At 43.9% G+C, this 22,619-nt stretch overlaps 1 protein-coding gene across 1 annotated transcript in view; it reads right to left on the bottom strand.

Annotated features, from left to right (window-relative positions):
• The window catches only part of PTPRM (protein tyrosine phosphatase receptor type M), an 812,937-nt gene extending 796,301 nt beyond the window's left edge, over positions 1–16,636 (bottom strand). The window contains exon 1 of the mRNA XM_044921209.1: positions 16,403–16,636. Coding sequence (XP_044777144.1) covers positions 16,403–16,475 — 73 coding nt within the window. The 5' untranslated portion in view covers positions 16,476–16,636. The remainder of the gene's footprint in view (positions 1–16,402) is intronic.
• Positions 16,637–22,619: the final 5,983 nt, after the last annotated feature.

The following is a 22,619-nucleotide window of genomic DNA, read 5'->3' as shown; positions in this document are numbered from 1 at the left end:
GCTCTCTCTCTCTCATTCTCTCTCTCTCTCTCTCTCAAATAAATAAATAAAATCTTTGAAGAAAAAAAAAAAACTCATGGGCGCCTGGGTGGTTCAGTTGGTTAAGCGACTGCCTTCAGCTCAGGTCCAGATCCCGGGGTCCTGGGATCGAGTACTGCATTGGGCTCCCTGCTCTGCGTGGCGTCTGCATCTCCCTCTGCCTGCCACTGCCCCTGCTTGTGCACTCTATCTCTGTGTCAAATAAATAAATAAAATCTTAAAAAAAAACCTCACTTGCTTAGGAGGTGTCCCATTTTAAGAGAGGAAAAAAAAACAACTCAAAACACTTTTTTTAAGGTCTCTCCTCTCCCTTCCCTCTGAACAGTACCCTGACTAGGGCCCGCAGGCCTCCTGGGCAGTGCCTTATTTCCACTGGCAAGCTGCAATCCCACACCCTATGAGCTGACCACTGGAGCGCCCTCCCTCGAGGTTCTTCCTTCCTACAGACTCAGCTGCAAGCTCCCTTGCCAGGCCGGCCTTCAGCTTACCTGTGTAAGCTCCTGTGAGCCAACCCTCATCTCCTCAGTACCTAGCACATCCCCACCCCCAGGGCCTCACCACAGAGTTCACCCACGAGTCCTCGGCCACAGAAGCCACAGCCCTTCACTATGGCAGGAGGACTTCTCCTGCCTCATTTCACCCTCAGTCCTGGGTAATGATTTATGTTATTTATGCTTTGGAAAAGAATATGCCCTGCAAACACCTCTTGACTATTCCTCCAATTATTGAGGATTTCTCACCTCTGTGCTCGATTTTAATCTATAGAACTGAAGCATGAAAGAATAACCTTGGGTCCAGCAAGGAAGAAACAATATGCATTCAGAAAGCTTCCCAAGAGAAAGAAAAAAAATGCCAACTTGATAGCAATTTCCTACGTATAAAGAGACCGAGAACAATCACCTGGTGCAGGTGGCATTTTCATTTTCACTAAAAGCAGGCCCAGCAGGAGGAGGAACACAGGTTAGCTCTGCAGAACTTCCCAACTCCACTGAAGCTCTGGGAAGCCAAGCCAACCGAGGGTGTGCCTTGGCAAAGGCAGCTCACCGTGGCCAGGTCTTCACAGCAGAGAAAGCAGGTTTTTAAATTATTTCATCTGATCCTTGCAATCTTTTTAGGCCCTTTAAGTAGTTATTTTAATATCCATTGTATTCTTCTGTGACCTGAATCACAGAGGAGACCCGGCTCAAATCACAGGCCACAGGCGAGCAGAAGCAAACATGAGAACCCCAAGGTCCATTCCCAGGATCTCCCTCATCCTTAACAATGAACGAACCACCTCATTTTATTTCCAGCTGCTCAGAGATCTTTCCAAAATAAGAATAAAATAAAATAAATATGCATCTGTTGACAATGATCATCACCTCTTAAGTGATTTTGGCAAAAAAAAAATCTAAATCCATATTTTTTTAAAATCACCGTGAAAGATGCTAATATTCTCTTAATATTTACTTATTCTACTTTATTTTGGTGTAATTGTCCCTAATGATGTTGTAAAAAAAAAAAAAAAAAGGTGATTGAAGCAAAGCACATCATCATTGTAAACTATTATAGACCAAATAGTTCTTTCCCATGGTGACTACAATAAGACCCAACTCACCAGACTATTTAGATCTACTTGCTTCCTTTGTCTTTCTCCAATCTCAAAATGAAAATGCAATTTGTTCTACAGAAGGTAATTAACATCAATCTCCAACGGCCAGCCCACCTCCACCTGAAGGGACAGGTCTAAAAAGAACTGGTCGCTGACCTCAGTAGCACTTGGCCCCAGAGACCACTAACACACACAGGGAAGAGATTAACAAAGGATTTTACACTTCTCCCCACAATCAGATATCCAGATGTTAAACACAAGAAATTATAAAAACGTAATTCAGAGGATCTGAAACCCCAGAGAAGACAACATTCTGCCCTCCTCTGCTGGTGAAAAGATATGGATAATGTCTCTAATCAATTAATTTCATTCAAGTTACTTAGAAGCTAAGTACTTTTCCTTCTAATTTACTATTTCAGAGAGCTGTAAAACAGCAAATAGCTATAGTGCCCTGCGAGCTAAGCCAACTTTACAACTGTGTTTACCATCAAAATGAGAAATTGCACCAAATCAATTAAGCACATTTGGAAATGATGGCATGTGCTTTGGGCCCAACAGGTGGGGACAGGAGCACAGGCTTTGGGCTTAAGAGGCACTGGAGGAACATAGCACTTTGGGGTCCACAAAGTGCTCTGCCTACTATCTGTGCAACACTTAAAATGTCTTGGGGCCTCAGTTCCATAAACCATAAAATGACAGTGCTACCATTTTCACCTTATAGGACTGCTTTAGTAGTAAATACCATGTAAAGGACCCACACGTAGGTAGCATATGATGTTTATATTTCCTTTGCCCTTGCCCTTGGGAAGCCAGAGGAAATAGCAGCAAGTTTATGAGTTGGATTACAAATGGAAGAAAATCTAAGGGGGCCACACCCTCTGGGGTTTGCAGAAAGGAAACACACAAGGCAATGACTCAAGGTTATTCTGCGGTCATAGGGCTCTAAGAACAATGACAGCAGCTCTTACAGATGGGGCACTATGTTTTCCATAGGATAACCAAGGAGGCAGACATCAACCCCTCTTTACAGATAAAGAAACTGGCTCCAAGAGGCAACGTGACTTTCACGACTGATAATGACACTGCCAGGATGAGAGTCCAGACGTCATCGGGCTATAATCACCTTCAGAATACACCCAGAGGTACAACAGTTTGTAAAAGTTTCTTTTTATACAGCCCATTATCATATCTGATCTCTGAGGCAAACCTATGAATCAGAATGCCATTGAATGACCCTAATTACAGATAAGGAACTGAGCTCACTGAGGTTAAACAGATGACAGCATCAGGGTGGACCCTTGAATACAGATCTTTCGATCTTAAATTCCCTTTTCTCATGCTGCCAGTGATTTTCCAACTATGTTCTGCAAAGCAGAGGCATCTCAGAGCACAGGCACTGGGGCCTGGCAGACCCTACGTGGGGCCTAATTCTCCACCTCTCCTTGTATCCACACTATTTACAGTAGGGTCTTACAGCCCCAGGCACCAAGGGGTGAGGTCTATTTCCCTACCCTTGTTCTAGGCTGGCCCTGTGGATTCTGACCAAAAGAACAAGGTGAAGGTGACGAGGTGCTCTTCCCAAGCATAAACCTTAGCACATTTCTGCGGTCTTTGGAAACTGCCTGCTGGGGAAGGACCAAGTACACAGAGAAGAGAGCAGCTGTCCCAGCAAGGCTCTCCTACAGCAGCCTATGGCCGACCAACCCCAAAATATCAAGCGACCCCAGCCAAGATCAGCTAAGTAAAGACATATACATAAAGTATGTCAATCCCAGTTTAGATCAGCAGACTCCCCCCCCCCCCATAAAACATGAAAAATAGAAAATAGTTGTTGTTTTAAGCCACCAAGTTTTGGGAAGCTTTCTTATACAGCAAAAGCTAACCATTATACCTTGTTTTCAAATTTGGAGAGTCTTTTGTTTTAATCTTCCCACATAAAATTTTGTTTAACCCGAAGACTTTTATGCTTTATCACCTATGTAAAATTTTACTTAATGAAAATATTCTGATGCTTTAAAAAATAAGTGGGAGAAATATTATAGTAGACTGTAATAACCTCCCTACCATTTTCCTACTCCTGTGTTCTTCACTTTTAATGAGCTTTGAATGTGTTCTGTGGTGTCACTAGGAAGTAAAAGAAATGCACACATACACAGGTTGCATCTGGAACACTGACTCACGTTAAGATTTGGAACTCATTTATTTTCTGTCACCACTCTCTTCAACTGGTCACAGAAGCTGTTTTTCCATGGAAAAAACTCCATTTCCTCACTCTTATTCCATGTGGTCCATGTAGGCAGGCCACATGCCTGGTCCAGTGGGTGGGTCGAGCAGAGCAGGAGGCTAACAGGGAAGCAGGTGATACGAGCTGACACAGCGAGCCCACTAGCAGAAGTGGTGTGTACCTTTGGGGGACAGGATCTCTCTTCCCACTGGGCTTGGAGGTGGAGGCTTCAGCCTACAACCCCTCAGAAATACCACAAAAAAGAGGAAAGATGTTTAGAGAAGACGACTCTGAACCCCAATGGCTGTGTTCAGTCCCTGAGACCACCTGTGCCTACCCACCGCCTTCTCTGTTACAAGAGCCAACAAATGCCCTCGTTTGATGAAGGCCAGCTTTGACTGAGGTTTTCCATTCAAAAAAGTTCTTACTATGACAGAACACAAATTTGAATCTGGCTTTCTAACAGCCAACATAAAGAGGAAAACTTGATAGGTTATAGAATTCATTTTGTCCACAACAAGAAACTAAGTCCATAGTTCCTGCAACTAAGACCCAGAAGGAAATCTCCCCAGCTGGCCATTATAAAGATTCTATATCATGAACTGAAACATCACTCAACATGTTTCTAACAGACACAACACTCACTTTGAAATGCTTTTGCATACAACACACCTCAATACAGATGGATGGCATCAAATCAAAGCATAAATCAGGAAAAGGCAACTCCGTACCTGTGTGTATGGGGAGGTAAGATATATGGTGCACATCCCCCATATTCAGATGACCTGGCTTTGTTAGAAATGGAGACAGCTTCACCTCCCAAAGCTTCCATCAATTCTCACAGCCAAGCTTTTATTAGCTACTGTGCAGCAACGGGTTTGAAAATATCATATCCTCTCAGCATGGTACCTCACACGTAATTAGTGCTCAATGCATAGCTATCACTTACCACTATCAATTCCAACCCCCTGAAATAAGGCCTATCTCTGTTGCCACAATTTAAGTAGAAAATCACAGCCTTCAGCCTAGTTGCCACATAGCCTTTGGTGGCATCTATGAATGGCAAATACATTCTCAAGTATGGAGGAAAAGAGTGAGCTTCATTTGTGCAGAGGCAGCCTCTGGCAAATGTGGGAAGCATCTAAAATCACTCAGACATCTCTTCAACTTCCTTTTAACAAGTAACTTCATGCTATATCAGGCACTCTCTTAGATTGGACCCAAGTTCTAGACATTTATCCCATCCTCATCTACCAAAAATAACCCATTGATCCAGATCTCACTCTCTTAACACCATGCTTCTGCCAAATTAATATGAACTAAGATGACAATCCTCATACTCTTCAAGTGATTGGAGAGACCTTATAGATCCTTGAATCGAATGTCTTCATTTTTATGAGTAAGAAATCTGACATCTAAGGATATGTCAACTTATCAAGGTGACAGCTAGTTGAGGATGTCATATTAAGACAACTTAATGAGCCACCTCTCCCAGACATGACATTTCAACAAGCATCTTTCTTCCTTGGTCAAAATGATGAGCTGGTGGAAATTTCGAGTGCATTAACAGACTGGTATGCCCATTTTGAGGTTTGTGAGTCTTTTAGGAACTACTACAATCAAAATGCCAAGCTTTTGGCCCCCTTATGGGGCCCCGAAGACCAATGATTCTACAGTGTCCATGTTTCAATGAACAGGAGATAAAGGAGTAAGTACTGGAAAATATTACTCCCAATGCCATCTTGTCTCATCCTCTTCTATGAATGAGTCATCTCAAAATGCGGCTCAGAGCTGCAAATTTGAAGATCTAAAGTCATCATGTTCTGATTACCCTGAAATGTCTTTATTCTTTTATTATATCCTAAAAATTCCAGACTGATAATACTATTACTAGAGGTCACCAAGTTAAAAGATGGGTACAAAACAGCCAAGTTTCTATAAAGTGCCTTGTTTCATAATTCACTCTCTCTTCTGACACAAGAAAGCCTCTGCTTCATAAAAGAAATACCCTTTGGTCAGTTAATAATTTGGTCTAAAAATCCATGTGATGATCTTTGGATGCTTTCTTAACACTAATTAGAGAAGATGTGATAAGTTCTCCAAAGGGCCTGGTCTCTGAGCCACAGCGACTTTCTTACTAACAGTCTTTCAACTTTTACAAGCATCGAGATTATGTGGATGTTTCCTGACCAGTTTCTGTGGCCCCTTCCAGAGATTCTGACCCAGTGGGTCTATGGGGCCAGGAATGTGAGGCCTGGAGCCTCACATGACTTTAATACACCTGGGTAACACCACCTTCCATGCTACTGAGTAGTGCTGGCTTTCCATGGTGCCAATTCTGAGGGGATCATTTTGCCATTTTCAGGTTTATTTTTCTTTTAAAACATAATATTGGCCATGTATTTATAACATATATATGTGTGTACAACCACAGCAACATAAATATCACTTCTACAGCCTCCAGGCACCACAACTATCAACGCCTTGGACCCAGAAAGGGAATCTATTAGCTTGAACCATATGAAACTGTCAATATCGACTCTTTCTGACTTACAAGAACAGTGGGCTCACATTGGCCACAGAACTGGCAATCCCCTCTTTTCCTCATGACTGAACAGACACAACCCTGTCACCTCAAGAGGCCTCTTAAGGTCACGGCATTGGTTAGTCTTTATAATAATCTTGCAAGGTACTTTTCCAGAAAAGAAAACTCAGGTTCAGAGAAATTAAATAACATACCCAAGGCCATGAGGCTATTCAGAAGCCTTGTTGCAAAATCAGGAACACCTGATCTGCCCAGGGGACCTCTGTCCTTCTTTCCAAACCCCGGGGAACCCAGAGTTGACATCAGAGCCTTAACATCCTCCAGCTGTCCAAGTCTGTGACTGGGCAAACCACCCCCCCCAACCTTCCGAGGGTCAGCAACACAGGACTCTCAATAAGCTTGCACAGTGGCTCCCGGCCCACCAAGCAGCACTGGAAGAAAAGAGAGGGGGGGTTCCCTAAAAAGGCACGCAAATGGGATGAACATGTTAACTGACAAGAGAAATAGAACAAGAACCCCCATCACATATACACAGGACATAATGCCCATGGATAACCGTGAAGATTCCACACCCTATTCAGTAGTCTAGATTTCAAGAGTCAAAGAAGTAGAGAACATAGTTGATGAGACTGTTCTCCAAGTAACCTCCTTTTCTGAAGTTTCATCACTTGACTATCTACCATACTGAATGAAAAAGGCACTAGAGTACGCCGGCTCTACTAAAGATGAGCCAGACGTTCATGTAAGAGCTCTGTGTAGGTATAATTAATTTCATTCTGAATCAGAAATAAACCCAGCAGAGATAATATATATTACTGCCTGATGGAAGCTTCTTACCGGTGATGCCATAGTTCTTTTAATTTATCAGTGACTAAAATCAAAGCCCCTAGAGTCATGATAAACCTACCACATGATAAATTCCATTTTTAGCAAAATTTTGCTTTAAAACATAACTGATTAATACATTTCTATTATACATGATAAAATCACAGGCTTACTTTGATATGTTTAAGTAACAAAAGGTAATGCTTTTTCCCAAGCACAAAACCTACAGCCTAGGCCTATTATTAACATTATTCCAGATACTTTAAGAAGTCAAACTTGGGCGCCTGGGTGGCTCAGTTGGTTAAGCGACTGCCTTCGGCTCAGGTCATGATCCTAGAGTCCCGGGATCGAGTCCCGCATCGGGCTCCCTGCTCAGCAGGGAGTCTGCTTCTCCCTCTGACCCTCTTCCCTCTCATGCTCTCTGTCTCTCATTCTCTCTCTCGCAAATAAATAAAATCTTAAAAAAAAAAAAGTCAAACTTAATAGAAGAAGGAAAAAAAAAAAAGCAGTAAGCATAAGTACTTTGATATTTTTCCTCCCCAAGGGAACTTCACTTCTGCATTCGTTCAACAAATATATTAAGTAATTAATACACACTATACATTGCCCAGGGATTTGATTTTTATTTTATATATCATCAGCATTTATTTTTTTTAAGAGAGGGAGGAGGGGGAGGGAAGGAGAGAAGGAGAGAATCTTCTTCCTCCTTATGGAATCATTTATTTCAATGTGAAAACACTTTCAATTATTTGTTATTATTATTTAAATTCAAGCTAGTTAACATATTAGTTTCAGGGGTAGAATTTCATCAGTTGCATATAACACCCAGTGCTCATTTCATCAAGTGCCCTCCTTAATGCCCATCACCCAGTTACCCCATCCCCCCCACCCACCTCCCCTCCAGCAACCCTCAGTTTTTTCCCTAGAGTTAAGAGTCTCTTATGGTTTGCCTCTTTCTGTTTTTGTCTTATTTTTCCTCCCCTTCCCCTATGTTCATCAGTTTTGTTACTTAAATTCCAAATATGAGTGAGATCATATTGTATTTGTCTTTCTCTGATTCATTTCACTTAGCATAATACCCTCTAGTCCCATCCACGTCATGACAAATGGCAAGATTTCATTCTTTTTGATGGCTGAGTAATACTCCATTGTGTGTGTGTGTGTGTGTATCTTTAGCCATTCATTTGTCAATGGACACCTGGGCTCTTTCCATATTTTAGCTATTGTGAACATTGGGGTGCATGTGCCCCTTCGAATCACTATGTTTGTATCCTTTGAATAAATACCTAGTAGTGTAATTGCTGGATCATAGGGTAGCTCTATTTTTAACTTTGTGAGGAACCTCCATACTGTTTCCCTGAGTGGCTGCATCAGTTTGCATTCCCACCAACAGTGTAAGAGGGTTCCCCTTTCTCTGAATTAAGCAGGCTCCACACCCATGGAGCCCAATGCAGGGCTGGATTTCACAGCCCTGAGATCATGACCTGAGCCTAAATCAAGAGTTGGGAGCTTAACCAACTGAACCACCCAGGCACCCCATCAAGTATTTATTATAAAAGTAATGCTTTAGGCCACTTTATACTTTTGCGTCCAGAGAGTATACAATGAGTTCATTTCAGGCATGTAGGTGGTTGGGACATGATTTAAAGTACCTCAAAATACTCCAACTGAGAAGACAGATCAAACAGGATCCATCAAACACAGACTGCAAACAAGGTGTGGTCCAATTCCCTGCCTCCTGCTGTCAGAAGCCTACCTGTGAACCTGCCCGTGGATTCCACAGCTGGAAGCTGGGGAGAAGGAATGGGGCCTCTGACTTCCACAGTAATGCAAACTAAAACACATTCTTCCCCTTGTATGCAATAACTCTGCTTTCTGCATACTGAATAGGAACGAGATCAAAATGAATATTCACCCATCTGAAAACAAACTGATGCTCTATAAGCTTTTATGCTTTGCAGCCCATAAAAAGTAAATGCTTTGCTTCTGCTTAGACTGTTGTATTCTGAAATAAATCAGTCTGTTAACGGTGGCCTTTTCCTCCAAGGGAGATTCCAAAAACACATCTGTTTTGACAAGTGCCTGAAAAGTCTGCTCTTATGCATCCTCTCCCTCACATGCTGGGTCACTGCCCTCTGTGACTTCCAGGTCACAGCCCTCCCCAACAACCCCAGATATAAAGTGAGTGACACTGCCTTCCATCAGGTCCTCTCCCTCCCCTTGCTTCCAACACTTGGGTTTCAGATAAAAAGTTTTTAATGACACATTCATCTTCTCTGTTTTAAGCAGGAAAATTAATGGCATCAGATTTCCAATGCTAATTGTAATGACTTCCTGAATGATATACCTAAATTGACAATGCCACAGAAGTCATCTCTTGCAGATGTAAGCAAAGTACACGAGCCGCTTCCTACCCATGTCACACACCCGCCCATGGCTCTCCATTCCACTGTCTTTTCTGGCCTCTTGCCAAAAGGCCTGATGGAGAAGGGCCCAAAGGTTAACATGAACTCTTACTTAGTTGGCAGATATATACTACTTCTTCTAGCTCCACTGCTATATATAGAATAGCAGCAACAGACACAGAAAAAAAGAAGAAGGAAAACGAGAAAGTTAAAGTTGTCTTTGGGTCAGTGCTGAACTACAACCAACGAAAAATGATGACTATGAGAACTACAACTTCCACTAAAGAGTTTAATTTTACGGAGAAAAGTCAGCCAGGTGGACAAGCAGATGAAGATGCACTGCACAGCATGCCTTCCTTTGGCTGTGAGCGCTGGAAGCCTTCGGTGGGTAAGGCCGGGCCTCCCCTGGCTCAGACCGGTGGGCTTAAGGATGCAGCTACACCTAGTGCTCAGCTACGGATTGCCGCAGGAGGAGCAGGAAGCAGGCCAGCCTGCCTTGTGGAAAACACTCTGTGACTTGATTCTCTGAAAGGCTGGTGACAATGTTTTCAGGATAAATCTGTTCAATAACCTCACAATCGCTTTTATTTACCTGGGGTATTACATGACAGAGATGGCAATGACTCTCTTTTGTGGATAACAGAAATACAAGGCTCTCTTTTAGGATATGCACCAGCAGTACGCTAAAGAGATGAATAATGAAAACTTTTTATTTTCCATCAGGAAGTTGAGTTCATTTCCAAAGGCAAAGTTTCACATTTCCACATTAAAATGCCAAATTTCTTGTACATTAATTTCCACTTCTGTCCTAACAAAGTCCTTGTTTCTTTGTCAGTGGATTTTGAAACTTTTAATAAACGGACAAAGCATTGTAACTGTATCTTTCTTATCTTTGCCCACTACCACCTCAATGCTCCCCTATAAAGGGGCTTTACAAACAGTAAATGCTCGATATTTACTTGACCTAAAGGCATTATTCTGTAGGCACATTGGGCTATGCACTTATTACAACAAAACAAGTACCTTCTATACACAATAACCACCCAGAGAAATTTCCAAAGGCTAATCATTACTGCAAAATTTAATTAAAACTCTATGTTGTGGTAAGTAAAATTGCAGGAAACTTTTTCTATTTAAGTTTTACAACTGGCTGGATCCAGTATCTTCCCCAGGTAAGACTATTATTTGAAATGTCACACTGGCGGTTTCACCTAACAGGCTGAGAGTTGTAGCACAGGCACATCGGCCTGTTCATCATTTTGGCTGTGTTCATCAGGAGGCTAATAAGTGCATGAATATGAAGTCTATTTTCACCCCTGGTTCTCTTTCAACCCTTATCAAGGGAGGCTGATCATGCAGGATGAGGATCCCAGTTCTTTCAGAAAAATAGTTCTTGGAGCATCAGAATGCCCTCGAGGGCCTGTTCCAACACAGACAGTGGCCCGTCCCCCCTCACCCCTCCACCAGTTTCAGATTCAGTAGGTCGGGGGAGAGGGGGGAGGCAAGTGATGCTCATGCCGCTGGTCCAAGGACAACACTTTCAGAACTACTTTTTTAGATCAACATTTCTCAAACTGTGGCCACAAACCAGGATTCCCTGGGGATGCTGTGAGACCCTCCATGAACCTTCCACTCCAGAATCACCACAGCTGTGCCCCAGAAATCAACAGAGGGAAGGGCCACTCCAGGGGATCCTTGGGCACACTAAATTTTAAGAAGCACAGGTGTGAACACAGCTTGCCATCAACAGGGGCTCAATACCCCCAGGCCCTCCCCAAGGCCACCTAAAGCCACTAACGTGCAAGATGTCAGCATGACCTACGTGCCCACGTGTCACTCATTTGATTACTTCCCCTTTCTTTTCCATAGGTTAAGAGCAAAGAGAGCATAAGTGCAGTGACCCTCCTCTGCTAGGACCTCCAGAACACACATCACGGATGCCTGAGCGCATAACACTTTTCTTCTCATGCCTGTTTTCTTTGATTCGCCTCTCACACGCTTCCATTCCATGGTGGAGGTACTACAGACTCCCAAGGTTGGTGACTAAAGCTTTCCTGCTCCCCACCCAACACCAGCCCTAGTTATTTTTCTCTGTTGAGTTTTTCAGAGCTACAGAGTAAGCTCAGCCTTCCTGAGGACTAAACTGCAACCACAGCAGTATTTTAGCAATATTTTGGGAACCCAAGAAGCTGCATCCTCTTAGAATGGGAGGTTTATATGATTTTGCATCTTTTTAAATGTTTCACTAGTGAATCTGAAACACATTAGTCATTAACCCTTTTCCCACTTACAAAATAAACTTATTAATGTGTTATATTCATAAAGATAATAACTGAGATATGAAACTTAAGAAAGTTTGTGGGAAAGTTGGTTTTCAAAGAGAAGAATCTCAGAATGAAACTAAAGAGCATGGTGTGGTAGACATCATCCTTAAGAAAAATGTTATACTGCCAAAAAAAATACGTAACTACTTATTAACATGCCTGACCTCTAGCTGAAAACTATGTCTTGCGATATTTAATTGATACATGCTCATTCTAGAAAACTTAATAAATCCTGAAACAAAAACTGAAAGGAAGCCATACTCAATTCAAAACAGTTCCTCTACCAAACAGACACATAAAACCTACCAGTTCCTAGAATGTACTATAATTGTTAGAGAACTATCATGGAAAAATTCAAATAACTTCTATATAATTGAAACAGAAAATACTTAAATTTTAAAACCAACTTTTGCCAAAACTAAAGGCTATGCTTCTTTCAGACATGGTTTATTTAATCTGAAGGCATAAATCAGATTACTTGTTTATTAAGGAAAGTTCTTTTAGAATTACTCAAGTTATAAATACACTTACCCATATATCATAATATGTAAGTAACTGCACTCCCAAAAAACTGCATAAAAACCCTTTGGAAACATGAGAGACTAAAGCCTGTAATTTTCCAGATCAGAACAATTTATTACACTCAAGCAATAAATACTTCCCTACATACACATAACACTAAAAATGTCACAGTAATTTCTTGGCATATTTCTTTCATGCTCACTGATTTAAATTTGAAGTATTTTCATCATATGAATTATCAATCTAGTTAAAGCACCATAAAAATGTAAAATGTCATAACTATTGTTACCTGAAAAAGAAAAATAAATCACATTGCTAAATAAATCTATTCCCACTTTTTGTAAAGGGTACTTTAATATTTTATATTTTAAAGTAATTTAGACTTAACAGAAAAGTTGCAAAAAATATATAGATTTCAAGCTTTACCCACCTTTCCCTAACATTTACATCTGACATAACCCTCGTAGAATTTCCAAAATTAAGAAATTAAACACTGGTACAGTACTACTAACTAAACTATAGACTTCATTCCAATGTTGCCTGTTTTCCCACAAATACCCTTAAAAGTATTTTTTAAATAATTTTTTTCCACAAGAATCCCAAATTCACAAGGTTATGTTAAGGTTTAATTTATTCCAAATACTGTGGAAGAAACAAAGGGCCAAACCTGTTTGTATTTCTATCTCTGCAAACCAGTTTGCTTAAGAGAACTTAACACATCAGATCTATTATAATGTAAAACTAAACACTTTGTTGTATAATATATATTACAACCCAGCTTTTAAGAATTCGGGTCAAAGAGGAATGACTTGCCAGCTATTTGGCTTCTCACCATGGAAAAGAGAATTTCAAACAAAAGTAAAATGATTTCACTTCCTTGAGTCTGACTCGATTCCTTTTCACAAAAGTTATTTTTAATGACCATTAAAAGCCTAGAAGGCAGAAAGTGAGCCTCCAATAAGAATACTGGCATTAGAAATTCCCAGAATATTAACAAATTAGAAATTGTAAAGATGGAAAACAATTTTTAAAATGGAATGTTTATAGTAAATAAAGTCCACGTGAACCACAAACTGAATTTTTTTTTTCTTCTAGTAAGTTTAGCATTCCATTTCTGATCTCTGGAATCCAAACTCCGTATAGTCCATTGCCAGAAATGATTAATTAATAACCATATAAATTCCAAACCCTTCCCAAAGAGGACAGGAGATTGAGAGCACTGCAGAAGGGGAAGAGCAAAGTCCCATGTGTATAAATCTCAGTCGCACAAAAAAAACACACTGATCACATAAAATCTCATGATTTCGGCCATTGGGTGGCCTAACCCCCTTGTGAAACCCTTGTGAAAAATGTTCATTTCAAAGTCAGGGAAATGCCAGCCAAGTCTAACTTCCTACAATCATCCCTCTCCCTCCCTTCTGTATCAGTTTAATTCTTGTACAATGTGAATACTTGCAAATGATCAGCATTCACATCAGCTTTTTATTCAACAAACTGTGCTTGCCTGTTAAACCTAAGACTTCATGCTAAGTGTTTTATGGGGAACCAAGAAGGAAAAAAATATTAACTTAGCCTTCAAGGAGCTTACAATCTATCGCCTCTATCCCTAAATTGATTATCACAGCAGGTGTGTCAGGTGAAAAGCAGCCAATTATTATAACATTCCAGAAGAATCCTAAAAAGAAGTAAGTATCAATGTCACTCATAACTTTCCCAACATACACAGAGAAACTGACTTTTCCAAAGCATTAGGAGCCCCACACCTACACTATCTAAAATGTAAAGTGGAGAGAAAAAACATAATGCACGGCAACATATCTGATCGTTGCATACACAAAATTTGCCAACTTCAAATATTTACAATTTCAACATTTCAACATAATCTCTCGGATACCATGCTTCATTCCCCCTTTGCCCACTAACATACTAGGATAACTCAGAAAGCACAACCCAGTTAATGGTATAATAACAAATAGGATGATGTATTTCCTCTGAAAGAAAAAAATATGGCTAAATTTTAGTAAAAGTCTCTTTGGGTTTGACAGTTTAAATCAGCCTTCACAAGGACACAGGTCAGTACTACCTAATGCTGAAATCCTTTTTAATGATAAAAGGACTGATGCTTTAAATAAGCTACATATATACTTGTTACCATCCCCTTGCACACAACTTAAAAATCCATCCAAACGCTACTTGACAGGCTTAACTTTAAACAAATCTCCGCCAGGGAGTTATGAATCTTAATAAAGAGAAAACCATCACTAAGGCCCTCATATTTGGCTTCTAACACTAACCAGTTACAAGGCTCTAAAACTGGTGAGTTGACTCCATAATTTGCTAATAAGAAAGAATGAAGGCCAAAATTTGCATCAATTTTATATCAGGCAGCAGTGTATCGTTTTAAGTCCTCTGGAGCACGTGCACTTACGAGACAGTTAAGGAAATATTAGACTTAGGGAAAGGGTATTTCTTTATTGAAGTTGACAGTTTGCATTTCACAGTACAGAGCAAACTGCCAACCACAATCTCATTTTCATCTTTGCGGCCAACTGCGGTCAAGGGTCCTGGAGCTCAGCAACACACAGGACACAGGCATCTGTGCCTATCTATGTGCACCGAGGACTCCAAGAAAGTAAAAATTTATGTTTCCAGAGACCAGACAGCCAAACATCTCCAATGTTTAGAATATGCATTTTACCGTCAGTGAAAAACCCCTTCACCAAAAAAAATTTTTAAAGGTCCAACTTACTCATTCCTCCCTAATAAACATAGAAACCTGTTTTGCAACCCAAGTTTATGGCCAAATTACTGGGGGTTTTATTATATTAAAAACAAGAAGCCCAGGTCCACCATTATACGTGGACCTTAATGAAACTAATATATATGAAAAAGTGTGCAAATGTGCACGCGTCTGCCGTGCGTCCACATGTGTGCTCCAGGTACTGATGACAATCTAGAGGTAACCCCTGTAACACTGTGCGGCATTGGGCCCACGCCTGACCCCCACCCCTGGGGTCTACAGGTCCTCTCCGCGAGGGGCTCCTCCCAGCTCCGCACGCCCCCGCGCGTGTTACTAGACACGCGCGCGCGGGTGAGCGCGCACACACACACACACGCACACACTTGCACACGCAGTCCCTCTCTTCCCTCCTGGGACCCCGGGCGCCGGGGCTGGGTTAACAAGTTGCCACTGGCCGCAGCGCTCCGCTGGGGACCGAGGGCGGGTAGGTGGGGCCCGGAGAGCGCAAGGCCGCGTTGGCCCGGGGCCTGGGAGCCTGGACGCTCCCTCCTGGGCTGCCGGGTCCTCCCGCTGGGACCGACGAGAAACGCCCGCCCAGGCTCTTTGGAGCCGCCGTGCGACCGTCTCAATAAGCCGGGGTCGCCGGCCGCGAGGGGCTGGGGGCGGCGGCAGGAAGGGCAGGGCGCCGGGCGAACGCCACCACCGGAGCTGCTGCAGGGTCTGGACGATCGCCGCGAGCGCAGCCGGGCACCGGCGACCCGGCTTGGCCGCTGCTTCGGGTCGTAGAGATCGCTCAGCGCCCACGCCCGGCGGCCCGGGGCTGCCGCGCCGAACTTCAAGCAAAGTTTTCTGCTGTTCCTCTAGGAGCCGTCCGGGGACTCGGAGTGGCAGCGGTCCGCCCCAAGCACGAGGCCAGGCCGCGGGGTGCGGAGGCGAGACGAGGGTCCGGGCTTTGAAGCTAGTGCTCGGGGCTCGCCGGCTCCTGCCGCCCGAGTTGCCGGTGCCCGCCCTCCCCACCGGCCCGTTCTCCAGCGCCGGCTAACGAACAGCAGCTGTGCCGGGCCCGCCGCGCCCCCGCCCCGGACCCGCTGCCCGCCTCGGGCTCTCCAGGCCTGGGAGCTGCCGGCGTCCAGGGCCCCCGCTCCGGCCCTCGCGTCCCCGGCGGCGGCACAAACGGTCCCACCTACCTGAAAACGTCTCCCCTGCTGCAGTTAGCAAAAGTCCGGCCAAAGTCGCCAGGCATGTCCCAAGTCTCCTCATGTTGCCGAGTGCGCGCCGGGCCGCTCCCAGGCGGCGCTGGGTGGGCGCGCGAGGGCGGAGGGCGGACGGGAGCTTGGATTTCCAGGCAGCCAGAAGAGAAAGGTAAACAGCCAAAAACAGAACCGGAGCCCCAAAGTGTCAACAGTTGCAGAAGTCCGAACTCCGGCAGCTCCAGAGGCCGGGGGAGAGGATCCTGGCTCCTCTTCCCCTGCCGCCTGCCCCACTAGGCGTATGGCGCGGCTGCGAGAAGGAGCGGAGGGCGCGCCCGCGGAGCCAAAATCCGCCCTCCGTTCCGGCGCCTGCACCCGCCGCCGCTCTCCTTCCCCTGCTCGGGACCCGAGCCGCCGGCCGTGGCCGTGGCGCTGGGCGCGCGCGTCCTGACCGCCGCCTCTGCGCCCGCAGGCGCGAGCCCAGCCCCGGGGGCGGCGGTGCGCCGATGGCCGAGCCCGCGCCGGCTCTGCGCGGGGCTCTTGCTCCGCGACTGACTGGCGGTGCCCCGCAGGCCGGCTGAAGGGAGCGCCCACGTCACGGCCGCCCGGCCCCGCCGCGGCCCGCTAGAGGGCGTGAGCGCCCAGCCCCGCCGGCCCGCGCCCCGGCGCTCCGCGGCCGCGGCGCCTCCGGGAGGGAGCTCGACTGGGGGCGGCCGCTGCCGCCGCCGCCGCCACCGCCGGTGCGGCGTCACCCGCGCGGAGAGGAGCGGCGACACCGCTTCCACCCTCCCCCTCTTTTCCCCAGCCGCGTCTTCTGCTCTATGCCTGGCTTCCGGGAGGGTGACTATGTGAGGGCTGCGCCTCAGCCAGAAGTTTGTCCCGGGTCACGAGCACCTAGTAGTTTGTGCGAGCGGCGGGCGGGACCAGCGGCCTGCGGCCCGGCGGGCGCGGCGAAGCAGCTCCGTCCTCGCCGCCCGGCACCGGACGGCGGTGTAGCCGAGCAGGGCCGGCTGCGCCCCGGTGTCGCAGGGCCCGCGCTCCCCGGCCGCCGCGGGGAAGGCGAGCCGGCAGATCGAGCAGGATCCGAGGGGCCGCGGCCGGAGCGAAGTTGGCGGGCGCCGGGGACAGAGCGGGCGCCCGCGAGCGCCGCGACCCTGCAGCGCGCCAGCCGGCCCGCCGGAACAGAAGCTCCTGTCCCCGGGGCCCCCGCAGTCGCGAGGTTGTCCCGCGTGGGACGGAGCGAGCCGCGGGCAATGCCCCGAAGGCGGTGGTCACGCCGAAACGAGGCTTTGGACCTAACCCCTGATTTCTGTAAGACGTGCAAAGTGTTGGGGAACGGGTGCGGAGGAGGCGTGGGTAATGAATCAAACCATGTCTTGAAATAGTTAATTTACCATTTTGTGCTTGGGATGACTATTTTATTAATTTAAAAGCTTCTGATGCTTCAGTAAAGAGGTTCGCTTTATCAAATTACAAAGGGAAAAAAAGGTGATTCTTCTCTCTCCCTGAGAATAAGCACACTGAGCCAACACCCCCCAGCTGGAGACGCCAGTCCTAGCTAATAAACGCAATAGAGGGGCTTGGGAAGAGGTTAAATTAGAAACCGAAGTAACTAACGAAAGTAACATTGTGTTCTAGCACGGGCAATGACACGGGCCAAAAGGCAAACCCATGATGCAGGTGTGCCCCAGAGCTCTCCTGCACTGCTTCCACCTAGTGCTTATAAAAGCCCCAAAAGTACGTTGATCCCACGCTGACCTCCACGCGGCCTCCAGCGGAACCCAGAACCAACAGACAAGAACCTCGCCGGGGCAAATTTTGGGACTAGAAGACTTTTGCTTTTGGTGTCCCAACAAAAACTCCTTCAGGAATTCCACTTACTGGATCCTTATGAGAAGTGCTCTTTAAAGGGCTCCATATTAATCATTTACTTCTTAATGATTTTACATCATCCTGCTACTTCTCACAAATATGTATTTGTTGAGCCTTATCTTTAAACGCAAAATGAACAGTTGAAGTATCAAAGCAGGAAGGGAGCCACATACCTCAAAGGCTCAGCAAGTGAGGACAGTCCAATCTGCAACCTGGGCTTCCCATTTATTAAGGGCATGTGTGCACTGTGATGGAGCCTAAATTTGCCTTTTTTGAATGGTAATGTGCTTGCCAATGCAACTTTTATGCTGGGAGATGCATGGAGCATCCAGATGAGGTAAAAGTCAATCTAGTTGCTTTCTTTTTTAGTAACTTCCTTAAACTGGGTGAAGTTAATATTAGGGTAGGATTTCCTTTGCAAACTACGTTAATTCTTTCAGCAAATATCTCTTAAGGCCATACTATATGCCAGACACTGTGGTGCATGCTGGAGGTTGTCTTAGGCTGGGCTCCCCCAGAAAAAGACCTGGAGGTGAGGGTATATGTGCAAGTGATATCTACTAGGGAACTAATCCCAGGAAGCAGTACAAGAGGAATTGGAAAGTGAGACAAAGGGGCAAAATAAAATAAAATAAGCCAATATAGGTATATCATTGAGCAGGTTACCACTGTGGACAACTGGGACTCACCCCCCTGGGGACCTCAGAAGAAAGTGTGGAACAGCCTTAGCGTGGAGCACCCACGGGCAAGGAATGTGGAAGGTGCCTTGGTGGTGGGTTGGGAGGCAGCTGTACTTGTAGCTTTTCTTTGCACCAGAGGAGAGAAAGCCCTGCAGAGATTCCAACTACTGCTACCCTGGTAACCTGAAGATACCTTGTCCCTTCTTCCTGTTGTTAAAGCTTAGTGGGAGGGTCAATGAGTTTGCATTATCTGTTTCCTAAACATTACAATGTTAAGCCTCTACCCCTATAAGCCTGCAATCCACATTGCAAGCAGTGACAGATTTTTACCAAGGGCTCCTTCTGTTTCCATTTCTTGACAACTGTTTATTTACTCTCTCTTACGGATAGGTAACTGGTCAAAGCAACTTTGAGCCCAAATAGAAGGCCTCTATTGAAAATGAATGGATTAGAGGTACAGGTCTGTGATTCAACAGACCTGTACCTCTGAAACAAATAATGCAATATATGTTAAGAAAAAAGAAGAAGAAGAAGATAGCAGGAGGGGAAGAATGAAGGGGGGGAAATCAGAGGGGGAGACGAACCATGAGAGACGATGGACTCTGAAAAACAAATTGAGGGTTCTAGAGGGGAGGGGGGTGGGGGGATGGTTTAGCCTGGTGATGGGTATTAAAGAGGGCACGTTCTGCACGGAGCACTGGGTGTTATGCACAAACAATCATGGAACACTACATCAAAAACTAATGATATAATGTATGGTGATGAACATAACAATAAATTTTTTAAAAAAGAAAATGAATGCATTAGACTTTCCCTAAGGAAGGGACGCTGTAGGAATCCTCCCAGAGGGACATTTGCTTTCACTTCTTTTTTCAGCAGGCAAGATTTTTTATTTTAGTCAAACCACAGGATACTCATGGCTCTCTGGGGACAATAGTGACATTTACAGAATGGCTGGTCAGAGTTAGGGCTTTCAAGCCAGCCCCTAATATTGGTGGGTTTGGGGCAAGAGTATATAAATGGAGACACATGTCAATATCTCAAAGTTATTAATCAAGTTAGCATATTATTATACATGTGTTGTATTTTCCTATCCTGACAAATTAACAAAAATATTGAAAGGTAAGAAAATCTATAGTTTTTATATGAGAAAAGTCAGCAAAATATCAGACATCTGAATATATCATTATGCACATTTAGATCTTCTGTTGATAGTCTGACTATATGGAGAAGTAATCAAAGCATAGATGATTCATATATTAATATTTATAAAATTGATTTCCCCTTTATTTTAGTAAAATCACTAATATGTTGCTATAAACAAGATTGTCACATAATTTGTACTCACCTGTCAGTAATGATCTGACTCTATGCTGTTCTGTGTGTGAGAACCCAGTCACATATCAGTTTTGTTTCTCAGTGGCACAAACAAGTGTTCAGGAGCCACATATGGCTAGTGGTCACTGTATTCAACAGCACAGATACGGAACATTTTTATTATCACAGAAGATTCTATTGGACAACAATGCTAAAAGATTACTGTATTCAAATTATATAAAATTTGAATATATATTTTCATCAAAAATGTCAATTAAAATTTCTAAATCAGAAAAGTAAAATTACCATCCTGTAATTGTTGAAAGTTATTTTCTTCCAAATGGTTCAAAGTTATCAGAATTAAAATGCAAACTACAGATTATGATTATGAATACCAACATTGAAATAAATAAAAATTATTCAGAGAAGGCTTAAAATTTTTACTTACCATTTGAAAATTCAATTATACCTTATTAATTTTTTACTAAAATGGAAACCTACCCTATTAGCAATTCTAGCACATCGAGCCCTGTGTCAATGTAAAGAATCAGTATCATGTTTCACATGCTATATTTTAACAGTAATATTACTTAATTTGGGACATATTCCTCAATCACCATGCTCAACTATATGCAAATACTATACTAATGTGTGACTCTTTCCAGAACCATGAATTAGAACATGAAGAGAAGCAAGAAAATTAATGGTTGGCACTACTAGGAAATACTTCTCATTATTTAAAACGGTTTAATATTCTTGCTATCTGAAAGGAAGGACTTGATTTTTAATTAATTTGACTTTTCTTTTAACTAAATTCTCTGACACTACATCATCTACACACCTAGGAGTGTCCATCTGCCATGTTAGGGCACAGGGAAAACCACAGTGCTGTTTCAAGTCCATGGGACAAAAGTTGTAAAGCCTGAATAGAGTTGGTTTTGAGATCAGATGTTTAGGGTCCTGTTTTATGCTCTCTCATCACTGAACACCAGAACCCTAGTGACAGAGGTGACCACGTGTCCCTTAATAAATTCATTTGTATAGGTTGTGATACTCAGGGCCCGATGAGGCACACACTCAGGGCAGGAGCCCACTTTGCCGGGTCTGCAGGCAGAACTGCCAACTATCGTTATGCAATGATGATATCTTTGGCAGTAATTACTCTGTTCTTGAAACTTGTCCAAACCTCACTAAAGTCAAAATGTAAATTAAAAAAAAGAAGAGAAAACTGATCTGACCATAATACATCCCTACCTATCTGAAATGTTATGTTGAATTTCGAGGTTAACCATATGCAGAAAGTAGTTCCTAACCATCCAAAGTACCAGGCCCACCAAAAAGCATAGACAGAATCATTTAAATATCTGCCAAGGTCACTTAATTGGAGCTATCATGACCCAGCAGAAATGGAAAAGAAAAGATTGTCATTGTTTCTGCTACTCATATTCTCATTTCTAGGCCTTGCTGCAATGATTAATTACCATTTTTAGAAGTGTATTTAGATTCTGAAAGTGAATATTGAGATAAGAAATGTAAATAAGCATGCTTGTATAGGTTTCCACAATGATGTACTGTATTCTCTTTCCTTGATGAACAATAGTGTGTCCTTGAAAAAAAGGGAAGAATGAAAAGAAGGAAGGAGAGTGGGATGGATGGATAAAAGAAGGGAGAGAGGAAGGATGAATGGAAGGAAAGAAGGAGAAAGAGAGGGAGTCAGAGACAGAGATAGCTAGCTCAGAATTTGGAGTCCAACTTGATCGAGTCCCAACAGTGTGATTTAAATTAGTTAATTTCTGTCTCCTGGCTTGTGGAAATGGTATCACATGTGAAACTGTGTGAACTGGGAGGCACTGAACAAACCTGATATGTTCATTGTGTTGATCTCTGGTTAAGCAAGGCTTTAAGTGAATCGCATCCCAATCTCTGCGCCGCGCCCCCCCCCCCCCCCCCCGCCGCCATTTGTCTTTACCTCTGGGAAGTGTGAGCCAGGGGGCAGCAGTGGGGAAACTGGACACAGTGATACGCAGAGCCCTGTGCTATACACACACTCACCATTGGATTCTACTCTGCCTGGTCATGAGAGGAGCAGAGATAACTTTTCACCCAGCACTTCACAGGTTCACTCACTTCTGAATGTGTATCTCATCACGTAGGCATTTTCTCATCTCACAGCCATCACGATGAGGGTGAGTACGGTATAATAAGATATTTTGAGAGAGAGGGAGAGGGAGAGACCACATTCACATAACTTTTATTACAGTATATTGTTATAATTGTTCTATGCTATTATTGGTTAGTTAATCTCTTACTGGGCCTAATTTATAAATTACATTTTCAACATAGGT

Source organism: Neomonachus schauinslandi, chromosome 14 (assembly GCF_002201575.2).
Source record: "Neomonachus schauinslandi chromosome 14, ASM220157v2, whole genome shotgun sequence".
Classification (NCBI taxonomy): domain Eukaryota; kingdom Metazoa; phylum Chordata; class Mammalia; order Carnivora; family Phocidae; genus Neomonachus; species Neomonachus schauinslandi.
Note: the sequence above shows the minus strand (reverse complement) of the source record. Positions and strands in the feature narration are given on the sequence as shown.